At 40.6% G+C, this 18,805-nt stretch overlaps 1 protein-coding gene across 1 annotated transcript; it reads left to right on the top strand.

The window, feature by feature from the left end:
* The first annotated feature begins 303 nt into the window (after nt 1-303).
* LOC128665112 (E3 UFM1-protein ligase 1-like) lies at nt 304-2,894 on the top strand. Its single transcript, XM_053719857.1, is given in 1 exon segment — nt 304-2,894. A coding segment is annotated over 1 exon segment (2,373 nt). The 5' UTR covers nt 304-334; the 3' UTR covers nt 2,708-2,894.
* Nucleotides 2,895-18,805: the final 15,911 nt, after the last annotated feature.

Here is an 18,805-nt window from a genome sequence, read left to right as displayed (position 1 = left end):
TTACTTCAGTCTGCTAGTGTTATTTAATTGCAGTTGTCTGCCTGCCAGCGTGTGTGCCAGGCCCACTTTCCAACTAGTGCCACCAATCATATTTGTTATAACAGTAGTGTAAATATTTGAAAAAAAAACTTTTTGACTGTGAAACATCAGTCTGTTAGTGTAATGTAATTGTAGTTGCCTGCCTGCCAGCGTGTGTGCCAGGCCCACTTGCCAACTAGTGCCACCACTCATATTTGTTATAACAGTAGTGTAAATATTTAAAAAAAAAAAAACTTGAGCTGACGTGTGTGTGTGTGTGTGAACTAAGGATATCACATCTGTGTTGGTTGCAGAGATGTCGGCAGACTGGGAAGAGATTCGGCAGCTGGCTGCAGACTTTCAGCGAGCCCAGCTCAGCGATGCAGTGCAAAGGTTGTCCGAGCGTAACTGCATAGAAATTGTTGCTAAGTTGATTGCTGAAAAACAGCTTGATGTAGTGCATACTCTTGATGGGAAGGAATATATTACACCTTCACAGATAACAAAGGAGATAAAGGATGAGCTTCAGTATCGAGGAGGTTGAGTAAATATAGTTGACCTTCAACAGGTGGTAAATGTTGATCTTACCCACATTGAAAGCAGAGCCAATAATTTGGCCAAGTTAGATAAGGGGATTCATCTGGTGCTTGGACAGCTTATGGATGAAACCTATCTGGATCTTATTGCAGAAGAAGTTAATTACAAGCTTCAGGAAGCTGGCCAAGTGACGATATCAGAACTCTGCAAGGCATATGACCTCCCAGGAGACTTTATAACAGAGTCTTTGGCACTTCGGATCGATACGATCATTCAAGGAAAAATTGATCAAAGCGACAGAGGTGTAATTTACACAGAAGCATTTGTGGCACGTCATAGGGCTCGTATCCGTGGGCTTTTCACAGCCATTACAAAACCAATACCCATAAGTACTCTGATTTCTCATCATGGCTTTCAGGAGCATCTTCTTTACTCACTGTTAGAAGAACTTTTCAACTGTGGACGTTTAAAGGGCACTGTGGTTGGTGGGAGACAGGATAAGGCTGTGTTTATCCCTGACATCTATGCAAGAACACAAAACAATTGGATAGATGCATTTTTCAAACAAAATGGTTACCTAGAATTTGATTCATTGTCCAGACTCGGCATCCCAGACCCAGTTAGTTACATAAAAAAAAGATATAAATCTGCACAGTTACTATATTTAAAATCAGTGAGTGTTGGCACTGGAATTGTGGACCAGGTGGAGGCTTCAGTAGAAGAAGCGATAAACTCAGGATCATGGATAGATATAATGTCCTTAATGCTAAGTTGTTTGTCTATGGAAGATGCTAGGATGCTGCTTCAGCAGGTGATGAGAACTTTGAACAAACCCTCTACTCGGGTCTTTGGAGACACTATTGTTGTGAGCGAGAAATTTGTAAATGAATGCTTTGAGTTGTTTGGCCCTCTCATGCACTGCAAGGCTGAAAAGGAAATGAAAAATGGTCCTGTGTTCCTGGTAACAGAAGAAGACCTTAAGCAAACATCCATTCTAGAAAGTGCTATGGGCAAAAAAGACAAAAAGGAAGATAGACGGAAAAAAACAAAAGAGGGCAGTGGAAGCACTAGAGGAGGTGGTTTGGGAAACGCTAGAGAAATAAAAATAAAGAAGACAAAAAAGAAATCAAGAAAGGACGAAGACAGTGATGATGAGTCTCAGGCAACCATCTCAAATAAACAAAAAGACAGTGAGATCCCGTTTATGTCTCTGGAATAAATTCAGGATGTTTTAAGGAAACATGACCAAGACTGCCCAGAGGACCTCATCTTTGAGCTTTCTGAAAGCCTAATAAGGCCTTTAACTAGAAGTTACCAGGATGTGGTTAGATCAGTTTTCATGGCCTCCGCTTCATCAGCTTCAGGCACCAGCAGAAAACAGACCATGAAGGATTTTCAAGAAGAGGTTTCCAACTTATATAGTAATATTCGATTGTTTGAAAAAGGAATCAAACTTTTTACTGATGAAACACAAAGTAACCTTGCTAAACACTTGTTGAAGACAGTGTGCACAGATATAACTAATCTTATCTTTAATTTCCTGGCATCTGATTTTATGATGGCAGTGGAAGATACCATTATTACTAATGAGGTTCGAAAAAACATTCTAGGCAAAATGCAAGAGGAAGCAAAAGCCCCTTTATCAAAGCTTCATAGTTCAGGAAAAAGTATAGAAGAATACATCTCAAGCTTGGAATCAGCAGCTGACGTGTGTGGTATTTTAGTGAAAAAAGGAGATAAGAAGAAAGAAAGACAGATTTTGTTCCAGCATCGTCAAGCTCTTATAGAGCAAGTGAAAACCACGGAAGACCCAGCACTTGTATTACATCTGACATCAGTTTTGCTGTTTCAGTTGAATACACACTGTATGCTTCATGCTCCAGGAAGATGTGTCCCACAGATTATTACTTTCCTCAGCACAAAGATCCCTGAGGAACAGCATAGACTTCTTGTCCAGTACCAGAGCCTTGTAGTAAAACAGTTAGTAGGGCAGATAAAACAAAAAGCTGATGAAGATAGAGACACAATGGCAGACTCAGCAGTAGAAACCGAAAAGGATCCTGATATTATTCGAAAGGAGCTTCACGAGCTATCAGCGACTATCAAAGATCTTGTACTCCGACCTAGAAAATCCTCAGTCACAGAAGAGTAAAGTTTTTATACTAGGGACTCTCTTGCTCTTTGTTTAATTCTTTTTTTTAACTGAAAACTCAATTTTCTTAAAATAAAATACGTTTTTGTTAATTTCTTTTAACAGAAGCTGTTGTATAATTAAAAACTGCACATTTATACACCAATTACAGAAAAACAATTTATAATAAAAAATACATTCAATAATAGCTTTCATTTATGTAGTTCTGATAAGCATAAATTGACTATACCATTATTTCCATAATTCTATTATGTATGTTAAAATAAAGAGCAAGTGTAAGCCTCCTCAAAAAAAAAAAAAAAAACTTTTTTGACTGTGAAACATCAGTCTGCTATTGTAATCTAATTGAAGTTGCCTGTCTGCCAGCGTGTGTGCCAGGCCCACTTGCCAAGTTAGTGGCACCACTCATATTTGTTGTAACAGTAGTGTAAATATTTAAAAAAAAAACTTTTTTGACTGTGAAACATCAGTCTGCTAGTGCAATCGAATTGCAGTTGCCTGCCTGCCAGCGTGTGTGCCTTGCCCACTTGCCAACTAGTGCCACCAATCATATTTGTTATAACAGTAGTGTAAATATTTTAAAAAAATAATAATTTTGGACTGTGAAACATCAGTCTGCTAGTGTAATCTAATTGAAGTTGCCTGGCTGCCAGCGTGTGTTCCAGGCCCACTTGCCAGCTACTGCCACCAATCATAGTTGTTGTAGCAGTAGTGTAAATATTTAAAAAAAAAAAACTTTTTGGACTGTGAAACATCAGTCTGCTATTGTAATCTTATTGCATTTGCCTGCCTGCCAGCGTGTGTGCCAGGCTCACTTGCCACGTTAGTGGCACCACTCATATTTGTTGTAACAGTAGTTTAAATATTTAAAAAATAAACATTTTTGACTGTGAAACATCAGTCTGCTTTTTTGTGTCAGGCTCACAGCGTATACTGTGCCCACTTGCCCAGTGCCACCACTCATATGTTGTTTAATAGTAGTGTAAGTGTACACTTAAAAAAAATAAACTTTTTGGATTGTGAAACATCAGTCTGCTTTTTTGTGTCAGGCTCACAGCGTATACTGTGCCCACTTGCCCAGTGGCACCACTCATATTTTGTTTAATAGTAGTGTAAGTCTACATTTTAAAAAAAAAATGACAGGCAGAGGCAGGCCACCCCGCAGGTGCCGTTGTGGTCGTGGTGCAGTGATTCCCTTTGACCCTACAATAATGCACAGTGTTCAGAGGCCACGTGCCATGAACGCGAAAAGTTCTGAGGAGGACCTAGTTGAATGGCTAACACAGGACACCCAATCTTCTACAGCTTCCGCTCCTAACCTTGACACACCATCTACCTCTAGCTTAGCTGCGGGCACCTCTCAAGTGACCAGTGCCATTCGCCCGCCTGCCACCACAACCAACACTAGCACCACAGCCGCTTCACTTGATCTGTCAGAGGAGTTATTGACACATCAGTTGGAAGAAATGAGTGATGCGCAACCATCATTGACAGAGGATGTAGATAACAGTGATATGTCTCAGTCAGACAGCATTACAGACATGGACGTACGGTGTGATGATGATGGTGATGTTGTACCCGCTGCTGCTTCCTTTGTTGATTTGTCAGATACAAGTGAAGCGGTTAATGATGATGCGTCCGTGGATGTCACGTGGGTGTCCGCTAGAAGAGAAGAAGAAGAGGGAGAAAGTTCAGATGGGGAGACAGAGAGGAGGAGGAGACGAGTTGGAAGCAGGGGTAGGTCATCGCAAGGAGCTAGTGGCACAGTCAGACAGCATGCATCGGCACTCAGGGTCAGCCAGACATCACGCCAATCAACGCATGCTGTTGCCACCACCAGAATGCCATCATCGCAGAGCTCAGCAGTGTGGCATTTTTTGTGTGTGTCTGCCTCTGACAACAGCGATGCCATTTGCAACCTGTGCCAAAAGAAACTGAGTCGTGGGAAGTCCAACACCCACCTAGGTACAACTGCTTTGCGAAGGCACATGGTCTCACATCACAAACACCGATAGGATGAACACATGAGTAGAAGCAGCACACAAACTCAAAGCCGCCATCCTCCTCCTGGTCGAGCATCTTCAGCCACGTCAACCACTGCTGTCCTCCTTGCCCCCTCTCAACCATCCGCCACTCAGTCTCTCTTACGTAGCAGTTCCTGGTCATCTGGCCACAGTCAGGTGTCTGTCAAGGACATGTTTGAGTGTAAGAAGCCAATTTCCCAAAGTCACCCCCTTGCCCGGCGTCTGACAGCTGGCTTGTCTGAACTCTTAGCCCGCCAGCTTTTACCATACAAGCTGGTGGAGTCAAAAAATTTGTATCTATTGGGACACCGCAGTGGAAGGTACCCCGCCGAAATTTCTTTTCACAAAAGGCAATCCCCAACCTGTACTCGATTGTGCGAAAGGAAGTAATGGCATGTCTGGCACACAGCGTTGGGGCAAGGGTCCATCTGACCACTGATAGCTGGTCTGCAAAGCATGGTCAGGGCAGGTATATTGCCTACACTGCGCATTGGGTAAACCTGCTGACGGCTGACAAGCATGGAATGCGTGGCTCTGCAGAGGAGTTGGTGACACCGCCACGACTTGCAGGCAGGCCTGCTGCTACCTCCTCTACTCCTCCTACTCCATCCTCTTCCATAACCTCTTCCTCGGCTGAGTCCTCTTCTGCTGCTGCGTCTTGTTCCACATCAACGGCACCCCCCCCAGCTCCCCAGGTACTATTCAACATCCCGGATACGGCAGTGTCACGCCGTCTTGGGGTTGACTTGCCTGAAAGCCTAGAGTCACACCGCACCAGCACTCCTGTCCGCCCTGAGCGCACAGGTGGATCAGTGGCTGACTCCGCACCAACTGGAGATTGGCAAGGTTGTTTCTGACAATGGAAGTAATTTGGTGGCGGCATTGAAATTGGGCAAGTTGACACATGTGCCGTGCATGGCACATGTGTGTAATCTGATTGTACAACGCTTTGTGCATAAGTACCCAGGCTTACAGGACATCCTGAAGCAGGCCAGGAAGGTGTGTTGCCATTTCAGGCGTTCCTACACGGCCATGGGGCACTTGTCAGATATCCAGGGGCGAAACAACCTGCCAGTGAGGCGCTTGATTTGCGACAGCCCGACACGTTGGAATTCAACACTCCTAATGTTCGACCACCTGCTACAACAAGAAAAAGCTGTTAACGAGTATTTGTATGACCGGGGTGCTAGGACAGCCTCTGGGGAGCTGGGGATTTTTTTGCCACGTTACTGGACGCTCATGCGCAATGCCTGTAGGCTTATGCGTCCTTTTGAGGAGGTGACAAACCTAGTCAGTCGCACCGAAGGCACCATCAGCGACATCATACCATTTGTTTTCTTCCTGGAGCATGCCCTGCGAAGAGTGCTGGATCAGGCCGTAAATGAGCGTGAAGAGGAAGAGTTGTGGTCTCCATCACCACCAGAAACAGCCTTATCAGCATCGCTTGCTGGTCCAGCGGCAACGCAGGAAGAGGATTGTGAGGAAGAGGAGTCAGAGGAGGAATGTGGCTTTGAGGAGGAGGAGGAGGAAGACCAAGCACAACAGGCATCCCAGGGTGGATGTTGTTGTCAACTATCTGGTACCCGTGGTGTTGTACGTGGCTGGGGGGAAGAAGATACCTTCAGTGAGATCAGTGAGGACGAGGAACTGGACATGATTAGCTCGGCATCTAACCTTGTGCAAATGGGGTCTTTCATGCTGTCGTGCCTGTTGAGGGACCCTCATATAAAAAAGCTGAAGGAGAACGACCAGTACTGGGTGTCCACGATACTATACCCCCGGTATAAGCATAAAGTGACTGAAATGTTACCGAATTCCCACAAGTCGGAAAGGATGGAGCAGTTTAAAAATAAATTAAAAAGTATGCTTTACACAGCGTATAAGGGTGATATCACAGCACAACGGGAATCTAACAGGGGAAGAGATTAAATTAATCCTCCTCCTCCTCCCACGACCACGCCGGCAAGGACAGGACGCTTTCCAGACGTGTTGTTGATGGAGGACATACGGACCTTTTTAACTCCTATGCATCACCACAGCCCTTCGGGATCCAGCCTCAGAGAAAGACTCAACCGACAGATAGCAGACTACCTAGCATTAACTGCGGATCTCGACACTCTGAGGAGCGATGGACCCCTTGACTACTGGGTGTGCAGGCTTGACCTGTGGCCTGAGCTATCCCAATTTGCAATCGAACTTCTGGCCTGCCCCGCTTCAAGTGTCTTGTCAGAAAGGACCTTCAGTGCAGCAGGAGGTATTGTCACTGAGAAGAGAAGTTGCCTAGGTCAAAAAAGTCTTGATTATCTCACCTTTATTAAAATTAATGAGGGATGGATCCCGAAGGGACTGACATTGTGCGATACATTAGAGTAAAAAAGGCCAGATGAGATGAGCTGCCTTGGGCTACAAATGGTACACACGCTGCTGTATTTTATCTTCGAATGCCGGATGACTTGCGTGACTTATCCGCCACCAACTAGGGTTCAAGCCGCAATGTTTTAGGGCACTTTCTAACTGTCAAACAAACATCAATTTTCTCTGTCCGCTGCTACAATACCTAAGTTTTCAGGCATTTGTACATGCCTAATTTTTCTGGCCTCTTGTGCTGCACTGTGGCTACAAAACCCAAACCAAAAAAAGGCACATAACAGTGATTAAACTGTTAAGAATAGTACTACTTAACACACCACTCATATCTGGTGGCACAGTAGATTGCACACGCAGTGCCCCAAATTTGAAGTAGGAGGACCGACCAAGCATCTTTTTCCATCTCCCGGTTCCTAAAAATTATCTCCGGGTTCCTAAAAACGATGCCATACCTGTACTCGATTGTGAAAAAGTAAGTCATGGCAGATGGGGTCTTTCATGCTGTCGTGCCTGTTTGTGGTCGGGGACCCTCGTATAAAAAGGCTGAAGGAGAACGACCTGTACTGGGTGTCCAAACATCTTTTTCCATCTCCCGGATGTAGCGGTACTCCACTAGGGGGTCTCCCTTCCTCTGTCCAAACCCAGGGGTGTCCACCGGATAGTGGGACCAGAGATATAGTTGCTGAGACCGGGGACAAGCCAGCGGGTGTATCTCCCACAGCTGGGCTGGTCTCAGTGGACTCCCAGTCAGGTAGCGTCCTCTCTGCCCTGCAGCTCTTTCTTGGCAGGTATCGTCCCCTCTGCCTGTCTGCTTCTAGGCAGGAATAAATCCCCCTGTCAGGCTGCTTCTTGGCAGGAATAGATCCCTCTGCCTCCAAATAGTGGGACCAGGGCTATCGTGGCTGAGACCGGGGTCAAGCCAGCGGCTGTATCTCCCCCAGCTGGGCTGGTCTCGTCTCAGTAGGTTCCCAGGCAGGTAGCGTCCCCTCTGCCTGTCTGCTTCTAGGCAGGAATAGATCCCTCTGCCTCACTGCACACTTCCAGCAGGTAGCGTGCCCTCTGGTTTCTTATAGGCAGGAATCGATCCCTCTGCCTTGCTGCTCCTTTCAGGCAGGCCAGCTCTTTGCATACAGGCCCACAGACACTGTAACAGAATGCAGGGTCAGAACCTCTGCAACTGGTATACCTGAAAGAATCAGACAGCACAAAAAGGCAATCCCGGACCCCAACCTGTACTCGATTGTGCAAAAGGAAGAAACCTTACCATGGGTCCCAGACCGAACGTCTTTGTAATTCTCTGCCTGGGAAATTATATATCTTTCAAATTATCTATTTATCTATCAAATCTATCTAACTATCAATCGTATCTATCAAATGTATATTGCATCTATTGATCTATGCAATTCGTATCTATCAAATGTATATTGCATCTATTGATCTATGCAATTTGTATCTATCAAATGTATATTGCATCTATTGATTTATGGAATTTGTATCTATCAAATGTATATTGCATCTATTGATCTATGTAATTCGTATCTATCAAATGTATATTGCATCTTTTGATCTATGTAAATCGTATCTATCAAATGTATATTGCATCTATTGATCTATGCAATTCATATCTATCAAATGTATATTGCATCTATTGATCTATGTAATTCGTATCTATCAAATGTATATTGCATCTATTGATCGATGTAATTCGTATCTATCAAATGTATATTGCATCTTTAGATCTATGTAATTTGTATCTATCAAATGTATATTGCATCTTTTGATCTATGTAATTCGTATCTATCAAATGTATATTGCATCTTTTGATCTATGTAATTCGTATCTATCAAATGTATATTGCATCTTTTGATCTATGTAATTCGTATGTATCAAATGTATATTGCATCATTTGATCTATGTAATTCGTATCTATCAAATGTATATTGCATCTTTTGATCTATGTAATTCGTATGTATCAAATGTATATTGCATCTTTTGATCTATGTAATTTGTATCTATCAAATGTATATTGCATCTTCTGCCTTGCTGCTCCTTTCCGGCAGGTCAGCTCTTTGCATACAGGCCCACAGACTCTGTAACAGATCTCTCTTGCAGGGAGAGGTGCAGCCACAATGCAGGGTCAGAACCTCTGCAACTGGTATACTCGATTGTGCAAAAGGAAGTAACCTTACCATGGGTCCCAGACCGCACGTCTTTGTAATTCTCTGCCTGGGAAATTATATATCTTTCAAATTAGCTATTTATCTATCAAATATATCTAACTATCAATCGTATCTATCAAATGTATATTGCATCTATTGATCTATGCAATTCGTATCTATCAAATGTATATTGCATCTATTGATCTATGGAATTCGTATCTATCAAATGTATATTGCATCTTTTGATCTATGTGATTCGTATCTATCAAATGTAAATTGCATCTTTTGATCAATTTAATTCATATCTATCAAATGTATATTGCATCTTTTGATCTATGTAATTGGTATCTATCAAATGTATATTGCATCTATTGATCTATGCAATTCGTATCTATCAAATGTATATTGCATCTATTGATCTATGGAATTTGTATCTATCAAATGTATGTTGCATCTATTGATCTATGTAATTCATATCTATCAAATGTATATTGCATCTTTTGATCTATGTAATTCGTATCTATCAAATGTATATTGCATCTATTGATGTAATTCGTATCTATCAAATGTATATTGCATCTTTTGAACCATGTAATTTGTATCTATCAAATGTAAATTGCATCTTTTGATCCATGTAATTCGTATCTATCAAATGTATGTTGCATCTTTTGATCTATGTAATTCGTATCTATCAAATGTATATTGCATCTATTGATCTATGTAATTGGTATCTATCAAATGTATATTGCATCTATTGATCTATATAATCTATGTATCTATCTATCAAATCTATCGATCTCGTGGTTGTGCAAATGGACTGTTTGCGGTTGTTTGCGGTGCGTTAAACGGGGAGTTAGGTCTGTCACTGAGAAGCGGGCGTAACCCTTACACTACCTGATCGATACAACATCATACCTGATGTTTTAAAGCACGTTATTCCAAACAATTTAGGAATGTTAGGTGATTTATGCCCTTTATGGTTTAGGTCAATTTGACACACCCATATTTATAAATTTGTCAGTAACCATAAAGCGACGTGGATTATTAATATAACATATATAGGATTAATGAAACATGCATTTGCAACAATGGGTTAAGCTGCTGGGAACTGCCTCTAGAGGGGGATGATTCCCAGGTGTGAATTTGTCAATGTGCTAATTTGTTTGTATCTTGATTGGTAAGGCTTGTATGTATATTTAAAGGCTATTCACAGCTTGGATTGTATGCCTGATGAAACATCATTTTGAAGCGCTGAGAAATGCGTTGCAATTTGTAAGGAGGGCTGCAGGCATTCCCTACCTTTTGGTTCCATTGTTCCATTTTTATTTATACTTTGATTTTTAATAAATTTGCTTTTAATAATTTTATTATACATTGGAACCTTGCCTTACTTGCCTACCAATTATCTACAACTCCCTTAGGGAGTCTCTGGCTGCACTAATTGCAGCACTACTACACTGAATTTTTTTGCACCTTCAAGCTACTGGGACACCATTATCCCAGGGATCCTGGGTCCCAGTGTTTCTGTCACCAGTCTGTTCAGTGAGCTTGGGTTACTGTTAAATATCCAGCCTGCGTTTGATAGCACTGTCTGAGTGCTCTTCACAAATGTGAGTACCTTGATTAGGGTTTTTATACTGACAACACACGGTTATATTACTGGTACACACAGGCGTCTTGTCTGTCTTATTTTCCCCAGATTTTATGTCACCTTGTTCCTGTATTCCAGCTAATCAGTGAGCTGGGTTGCTGTCAAATATCCATACTGATATATTTATTGTTGAATATACCATTGTTACAGTTTAATATTTATTGTATGAGATCATATATAGAGCCCCCTATCAAGTTAGTTATTACTATCTTTTTTTATTACTCAATTTTACAGGACGTTTATCCTCATATTTTATTTCATTCAGACCACTTTTGGTTTCTGAGATTCTATTTTTTAGGTAAGCTTTACCAATTTGTCACTTTTCCGTTTGGTCTAGCGACAGCTTTATGAATCTTTTCTAAGGTTCTTGGTGCTCTTCTTTCTGTAATCAGACAGTAGGGTATTGTGGTGTTTCTTTATTTGGATGGTATCTTGGTATTATCAATCTTAATCTTTTCTTTTATTAGAATCTCTCATGAATCAACTAGTTTTGTTTATTCAAGACATGGTTAGAAGATTTAATTTCTACAAAAACTGTTTAAAAGTCTATGTGCTGGATCTAGATCAAGCTCCACATAAAAAAAAAAACAGGTAATCCAAAAACCTGAAAAATTACAGTACAATACACAATGGTTGGTATATGTGTGTGCCTGTGTAAAAAAACACTGGCTTAAGATCTAATAGAATGGCATCTCTTATCAACCTTATTTTATAAAAACAATATAACATCGAATTTTGTATTAGATAAAAATATAAAAAATATATAAAATATATATATATACAAAATATATAAAAAATATAACTACACCAATGTATGCTGTACAAAACAAACAATTATTTTATTCACATAAAAAACAGGTTCCATCAATTTGCTATATATTCATAAAATATGTTATGTGTCTAACTGTATTGGTACCAATATTTCTAAACTATAATCATGTGTTATTTCTTGGGCATTTACCTTAATTGTCCAATGCAGTCATAAAATCTGTATAAAGTCTTAGAGTGTTTAAAAATAGTTATACCTAGTCTGAAAGTTATTTGAAATATTGAAATAGGCTCTGCATTTCAAATAAGCATAAAACAAATACATAGCATTAATACTAGCGTTATCAATGCTATAATAACCAGAGTTTCTAAATGCAGGTATATGTCAGTTGATACAATGTTGAAGATTTTCTAGGTATATTATATTGTATATTTATACCATATTGTTGCGTTGATTATGCGAGTTTTAAAGTTAAGCAATTGCTTTTTTATCAGTCTTTGTTAGTAGTTTCCAAGATATTTGAAGCACATTCAGTTTGCAATTAACCCCAGGAATTAACGGTATTTAGCAATGTGGATACAAACGTGTATAACATATGCCTCAGTTTATAGTTTTGCAACTTCCATAAAAGTGCCTGGTTATTTGTTCCCATTGTTAGTTGACTTTACTTTTGTTACAATAGTAGAGTAATTTCCTGAGGTCCTGTTTGTATTTCCAAGATGCCAAACTGGTCCGTGTTCTGTTCCGGACACACCCCTTATGCAGGGATAACGTGTGGATTTCCGGTGATTCCAATGTGAGCAGTCTGTTAGCTGCAACGCGTTTCAGCTCAGAAGAGCCTTTGTAAAGCCATAACAGTTCTGCTTCTAAAGTCTCCTTAAATACCTTCTTGATGATTATGATTACTGATGTAAATAGATAATTTGTGAAACCGATTGTATCCGGTTTTTGTTATAACATGTTTGTACCACAGAGAACAATCTGCATCATAAATAATATGTATTAACAACACTTTAAAAGTTGCTAACTCCTCTATTTGCGGCTTATTTTGGCTAAATGCTTCCAACTATATAGAGCACAATAAATAAGTTTAAAAAATAATCAAAATTGAACAAAAAAAATTATTCTTGAAAGCATAGATTTCATACTAAGCCACAACTATTTTCTTTTTGAAGATGTCTTTTTTTTTTCCTTTTTTTTTTCTTTTCTTTTAAATTAATTTTTATTCAGTTTTAGAATGTAAGGTAACACTTGGGGACACGCAGGACCCCTGTTCAAACATAAACAGACAAAAAGGAACGGACACGAAGGTCCGGGTGCAATAGCTGTCAAAACATTGATACATCATAAGTAAATTGCAGGGATTTGTGGTGAACATAATTCACCAAGATTGAACCCTAGTGTGGGCTCAGAATATGGGGGGGGGGAGGTGATGCTTATAAATTAAATTTAATGTTACAAAGAGCAAGTCCGGAAAAAATTGTTGTACTATATAGTAATGGGTATGTCCATATAGATTGAGAGCAGGTTCTGCCAACATCTAGAGATGTGGGTAACAAGAAAAAATTCCAGAGACAAGTGAGATGCAAATTGTACCCAGTACACACTGTACGTAGCACCCACTGTACCTAGCACTCATTGTGCCTAGCCCACACTGAACCTAGCACTCATTGCACTCAGCACTCATTGTACCTTGCACACGCCATACCAAGCCCTCACCGTACCTAGCACACGCTGTACTTGGCACACGCCGTACCCAGCACACATCGTACCTAGCACACACTGTAGTTAACACTCATTGTACCCAACATACTTTGTACCCAGCACACACTGCACCCAGCACACACAATGCCCAGCACACACTGCACCCAGCACTCATTGTACCTAGCATTCATTGTACCTAGCACACACTGTACCTAGCACTCATTGTACCTAGCACTCATTGTACCTAGCACACACTGTACCTAGCACTCATTATACCTAGCACACACTGTACCTAGCACTCATTGTACTAGCACACAATGTACCCGGCACACATTGCACCTAGCACACATTGTACCCAGCACACATTGTACCTAGCACACGCTGTACTGTGGACACGCTGTATCCAGCACATGCTGTGCCTAGCGCACATTGTACCTAGCACACGATACCTAGCACTCACTGTACCTAGCTCACACTGTACCTAGCACACGCCGTACCCAGCACCCGCCTTGCCTAGCACACATTGGACCTAGCACATATTGGACCTAACACACATTGAATACAATGAACAAAAGTCCCACACTGAGGAAGAACTCTGTGTGCTAGTAAAAGAACAGTTCACTTCCCACTGATCTTTTACTTACTCACCTATTTAACTCAATGTAACTCATTGCATTTCATTGCTATCTTGCTTATTCAATAATAGTCCCAAAATTGAACCTATTCATACATAGGATTCAGATAGAGTAGAGCCAATAGTTTGACATTTTATTAAGCTGGAGTGAATATACTCAAAACTATTGCAATTATGTCAATATCTATCCAAAATTTTTGTAGGAAGTGACAGGGAGGTAGCTGTTTATTGGTTAGCCCTTTTCTTTGTGTACTAAGAATGATAAAATGTTTAGATGTAAACATGAAATTATGTATCCTGTGAAGTTCCCCACTGTCAGATATGAGATAAGATAACAATTCATTTTTCTATTTTTTATTATCATTTTTTATTATCATTTTTTATTTTATTTTGTTTATCTAATAGTGTTTCATTATGAGCTTTGTTTATCAATTCTGAAATATGATGTTTAAGTTATACAGATATTTGCTAAGCAGCACCAACAGTCTAGTATAAGGTGCGTTAGGGGGTTAAATGTACATGCAGTTGTTAATAGTTGTAGATTGGCCCAACAGATTGTCCAATAGGAGGAAGGCTAGCCCTAGATAAAGGGCGCTTGTTTTTAATTTTTAACCAGCTAAGACTACGGCGCTACAGCCGAAACGCATCAGCTGTTTTTCTACCTTCCTATCCTAACTGAAAAATCAGCTGCCGCCAGTATCATCAGAGCACTATTGTCTATAACAAGTTGACTTTTTTGTTTGTTTTTGAGTGCTTTTAATGCAGCGTTATTGTGGAAATAAACGCTGATTTGACTAACACACATTGTACCTAGCACACATTGTACCTAGCACACATTGTACTCAGCACACGCCGTACTTAACACACACCATACCTAGCCCACGCTGTACCTAGCTCTCACTGTACCTAGCACACGCTGTACTGTGGACGCACTGTATCCAGCACATGCTGTGCCTAGCACACATTATACCTAGAACTCATTGTACCTAGCTCACCCAGTACCTAGCAAACGCTGTACCCAGCACCCGCCTTGCCTAGCACACGCGGTACCTAGCACACATTGAACCTAGCACACATTGTACCTAACAAACATTGTACCTAGCACACATTATGCCCAGCACACACTGCACCCAGCACACACTGCACCCAGCACACACTGCACCCAGCACACACTGCACCCAGCACACACTATACCCAGCACACACTGAACCTGGCACTCATTGTACCTAGCACACATTGTACCTAGCTCTCATTGTACCTAGCACACGCTGTACTTAAAGGGGCATTAAACCCAAAAATTTTCTTTCATGATTTAGAAAGATTGTGCAATTTTAAACAACTTTCTAATTTACTTCTATTATCTAATTTGCTTCATTCTTTTGATTTCCTTTGCTTAAAAGCATATCTAGATAGGCTCAGAAGCTGCTGATTGGTGGCTGCACATAGATTCCTCGTGTGATTGGCTCAGTCGTGTGCACTGCTGTTTCTTTAACAAAGGATATCTAAAAAATGAGGCAAATTAGATGATAGAAGTAAATTGGAATAATGTTTAAAATTGTATTCTCTATCTGAATCATGAAAGAAAAAATGTGGGTTTAATTTCCCTTTAACACCCACTGAACCTAGCTTACGCTGTACCTAGCACACACCGTACCCGGCACCCACCTTGCCGAGCACACGCAGTACCTAGTACGCATTGAACCTAGCACACATTGTACAGCACACAAAGTACCTAGCAAACAAAGTGCCTAGCACACACAGCACCTAGCACATACAGAACCTAGCACACACAGAACCTAGCACCCACAGCACCTAGCTCACACAGCACCTAGCACACACAGCACCTAGCACACACAGCACCTAGCACACACAGCACCTAGCGCACACAGCACCTAGCGCACACAGCACCTAGCACACACAGCACCTAGCACACACAGAACCCAGCACACACAGTACCCAGCACACACAGTACCCAGCACACACAGTACCTAGCATACACAACACCAAGCAAAAACAATGCCCAGCATATGCAGTACCAAACAGACACAGTCCCCAGCTCAAACAGTAACTATCACACACAGTACAAAGCACATACAGTACCTAGCACACCTAGGAACCCACGCTGTATTAGAGTATACAAATAACAAAATATAATTGTGCTACACTTTAACCCTATGGAAGATGGATGCCTTAAAGCTATGTACAGTGACATACTGGGAGTAAACTTACAATGGAGGTTACATGAATATTAAGGAGGGTAGTACCATAATCTACAGTAATATAGTAAACGTAAATGTTCATAGATAACTAGCATAACTAAACCTTAACTAGAGTATAGCAGTAAACTAAATGGAAGGATGCCCCTAAACATGATATCAAAGGTTGCTATATGCATGCTTGAAACTGTATAATGAGCACATCAAGCCCTGATTTTTTAAGTGAGGTCATAATCGTAACCTGTGAGTGAAACAAGAGTACTAAATGAACAGAAAATTCCCACAATGTATATGCATATCAGTCTCCCTCTTGAAAACAGTCGGAGCGATAAATACAATTTTGCGTGTCTCATTCTGATAGCTCAGATCATCCTGAACAACCTTTCCCCAGCCTGTGATGTTTTAACTAACGCCGGATTTTTGCGAGATATGGAGGCCATCTAGATCAGTTTCAGTGGCCCTTTGAACAACATGCACGGGTGAAGTCATCTCAGTATTTGTGAAAGGGCTTGTGTCACGGTATTTCTTTCATGTAATTAGCAAGAGTCCATGAGCTAGTGACGTATGGGATATACATTCCTACCAGGAGGGGCAAAGTTTCCCAAACCTCAAAATGCCTATAAATACACCCCTCACCACACCCACAATTCAGTTTTACAAACTTTGCCTCCGATGGAGGTGGTGAAGTAAGTTTGTGCTAGATTCTACGTTGATATGTGCTCCGCAGCAAGTTGGAGCCCGGTTTTCCTCTCAGCGTGCAGTGAATGTCAGAGGGATGTGAGGAGAGTATTGCCTATTTGAATGCAGTGATCTCCTTCTACGGGGTCTATTTCATAGGTTCTCTGTTATCGGTCGTAGAGATTCATCTCTTACCTCCCTTTTCAGATCGACGATATACTCTCATATATACCATTACCTCTACTGATTCTCGTTTCAGTACTGGTTTGGCTTTCTACAAACATGTAGATGAGTGTCCTGGGGTAAGTAAATCTTATTTTCTGTGACACTCTAAGCTATGGTTGGGCACTTTGTTTATAAAGTTCTAAATATATGTATTCAAACATTTATTTGCCTTGACTCAGAATGTTCAACTTTCCTTATTTTTCAGACAGTCAGTTTCATATTTGGGATTATGCATTTGAATTATTCATTTTTTCTTACCTTCAAAGATTTGACTCTTTTTTCCCTGTGGGCTGTTAGGCTCGCGGGGGCTGAAATTGCTTCATTTTATTGCATCATTCTTGGCGCGGACTTTTTTGGCGCAAAAATTCTTTTCCGTTTCCGGCGTCATACGTGTCGCCGGAAGTTGCGTCTTTTTTTGACGTTATTTTGCGCCAAAAATGTCGGCGTTCCGGATGTGGCGTCATTTTTGGCGCCAAAAGCATTTAGGCGCCAAATAATGTGGGCGTCTTATTTGGCGCTAAAAAATATGGGCGACGCTTTTGTTTCCACATTATTTAAGTCTCATTTTTCATTGCTTCTGGTTGCTAGAAGCTTGTTCTTTGGCATTTTTTCCCATTCCTGAAACTGTCATATAAGGAATTTGATCTATTTTGCTTTATATGTTGTTTTTTCTCTTACATATTGCAAGATGTCTCACGTTGCATCTGAGTCAGAAGATACTACAGGAAAATCGCTGTCTAGTGCTGGATCTACCAAAGCTAAGTGTATCTGCTGTAAACTTTTGGTAGCTATTCCTCCGGCTGTTGTTTGTATTAATTGTCATGACAAACTTGTTAATGCAGATAATATTTCCTTTAGTAATGTACCATTGTCTGTTGCAGTTCCTTCAACATCTAAGGTGCAGAATGTTCCTGATAACATAAGAGATTTTGTTTCTGAATCCATCAAGAAGGCTATGTCTGTTATTTCTCCTTCTAGTAAACGTAAAAAATCTTTTAAAACTTCTCTCCCTACAGATGAATTTTTAAATGAACATCATCATTCTGATTCTGATGACTCTTCTGGTTCAGAGGATTCTGTTTCAGAGATTGATGCTGATAAATCTTCATATTTATTTAAAATGGAATTTATTCGTTCTTTACTTAAAGAAGTATTAATTGCTTTAGAAATAGAGGATTCTGGTCCTCTTGATACTAATTCTAAACGTTTAGATAAGGTGTTTAAATCTCCTGTGGTTATTCCAGAAGTTTTTCCTGTTCCTAATGCTATTTCTGCAGTAATTTCCAAAGAATGGGATAAATTGGGTAATTCATTTACTCCTTCTAAACGTTTTAAGCAATTATATCCTGTACCGTCTGACAGGTTAGAATTTTGGGACAAAATCCCTAAAGTTGATGGGGCTATTTCTACCCTTGCTAAACGTACTACCATTCCTACGTCAGATGGTACTTCGTTTAAAGATTCTTTAGATAGGAAAATTGAATCCTTTCTAAGAAAAGCTTATCTGTGTTCAGGTAATCTTCTTAGACCTGCTATATCATTAGCTGATGTTGCTGCAGCTTCAACTTTTTGGTTGGAAACTTTAGCGCAACAAGTAGCAAATCATGATTCTCATGATATTATTATTCTTCTTCAGCATGCTAATAATTTTATTTGTGATGCCATTTTTGA

Source organism: Bombina bombina, chromosome 6, assembly GCF_027579735.1.
Source record: "Bombina bombina isolate aBomBom1 chromosome 6, aBomBom1.pri, whole genome shotgun sequence".
Lineage (NCBI taxonomy): Eukaryota > Metazoa > Chordata > Amphibia > Anura > Bombinatoridae > Bombina > Bombina bombina.
The sequence above is the reverse complement of the archived record's forward strand: the minus strand, read 5'-3'. Positions and strand labels throughout refer to the sequence as shown.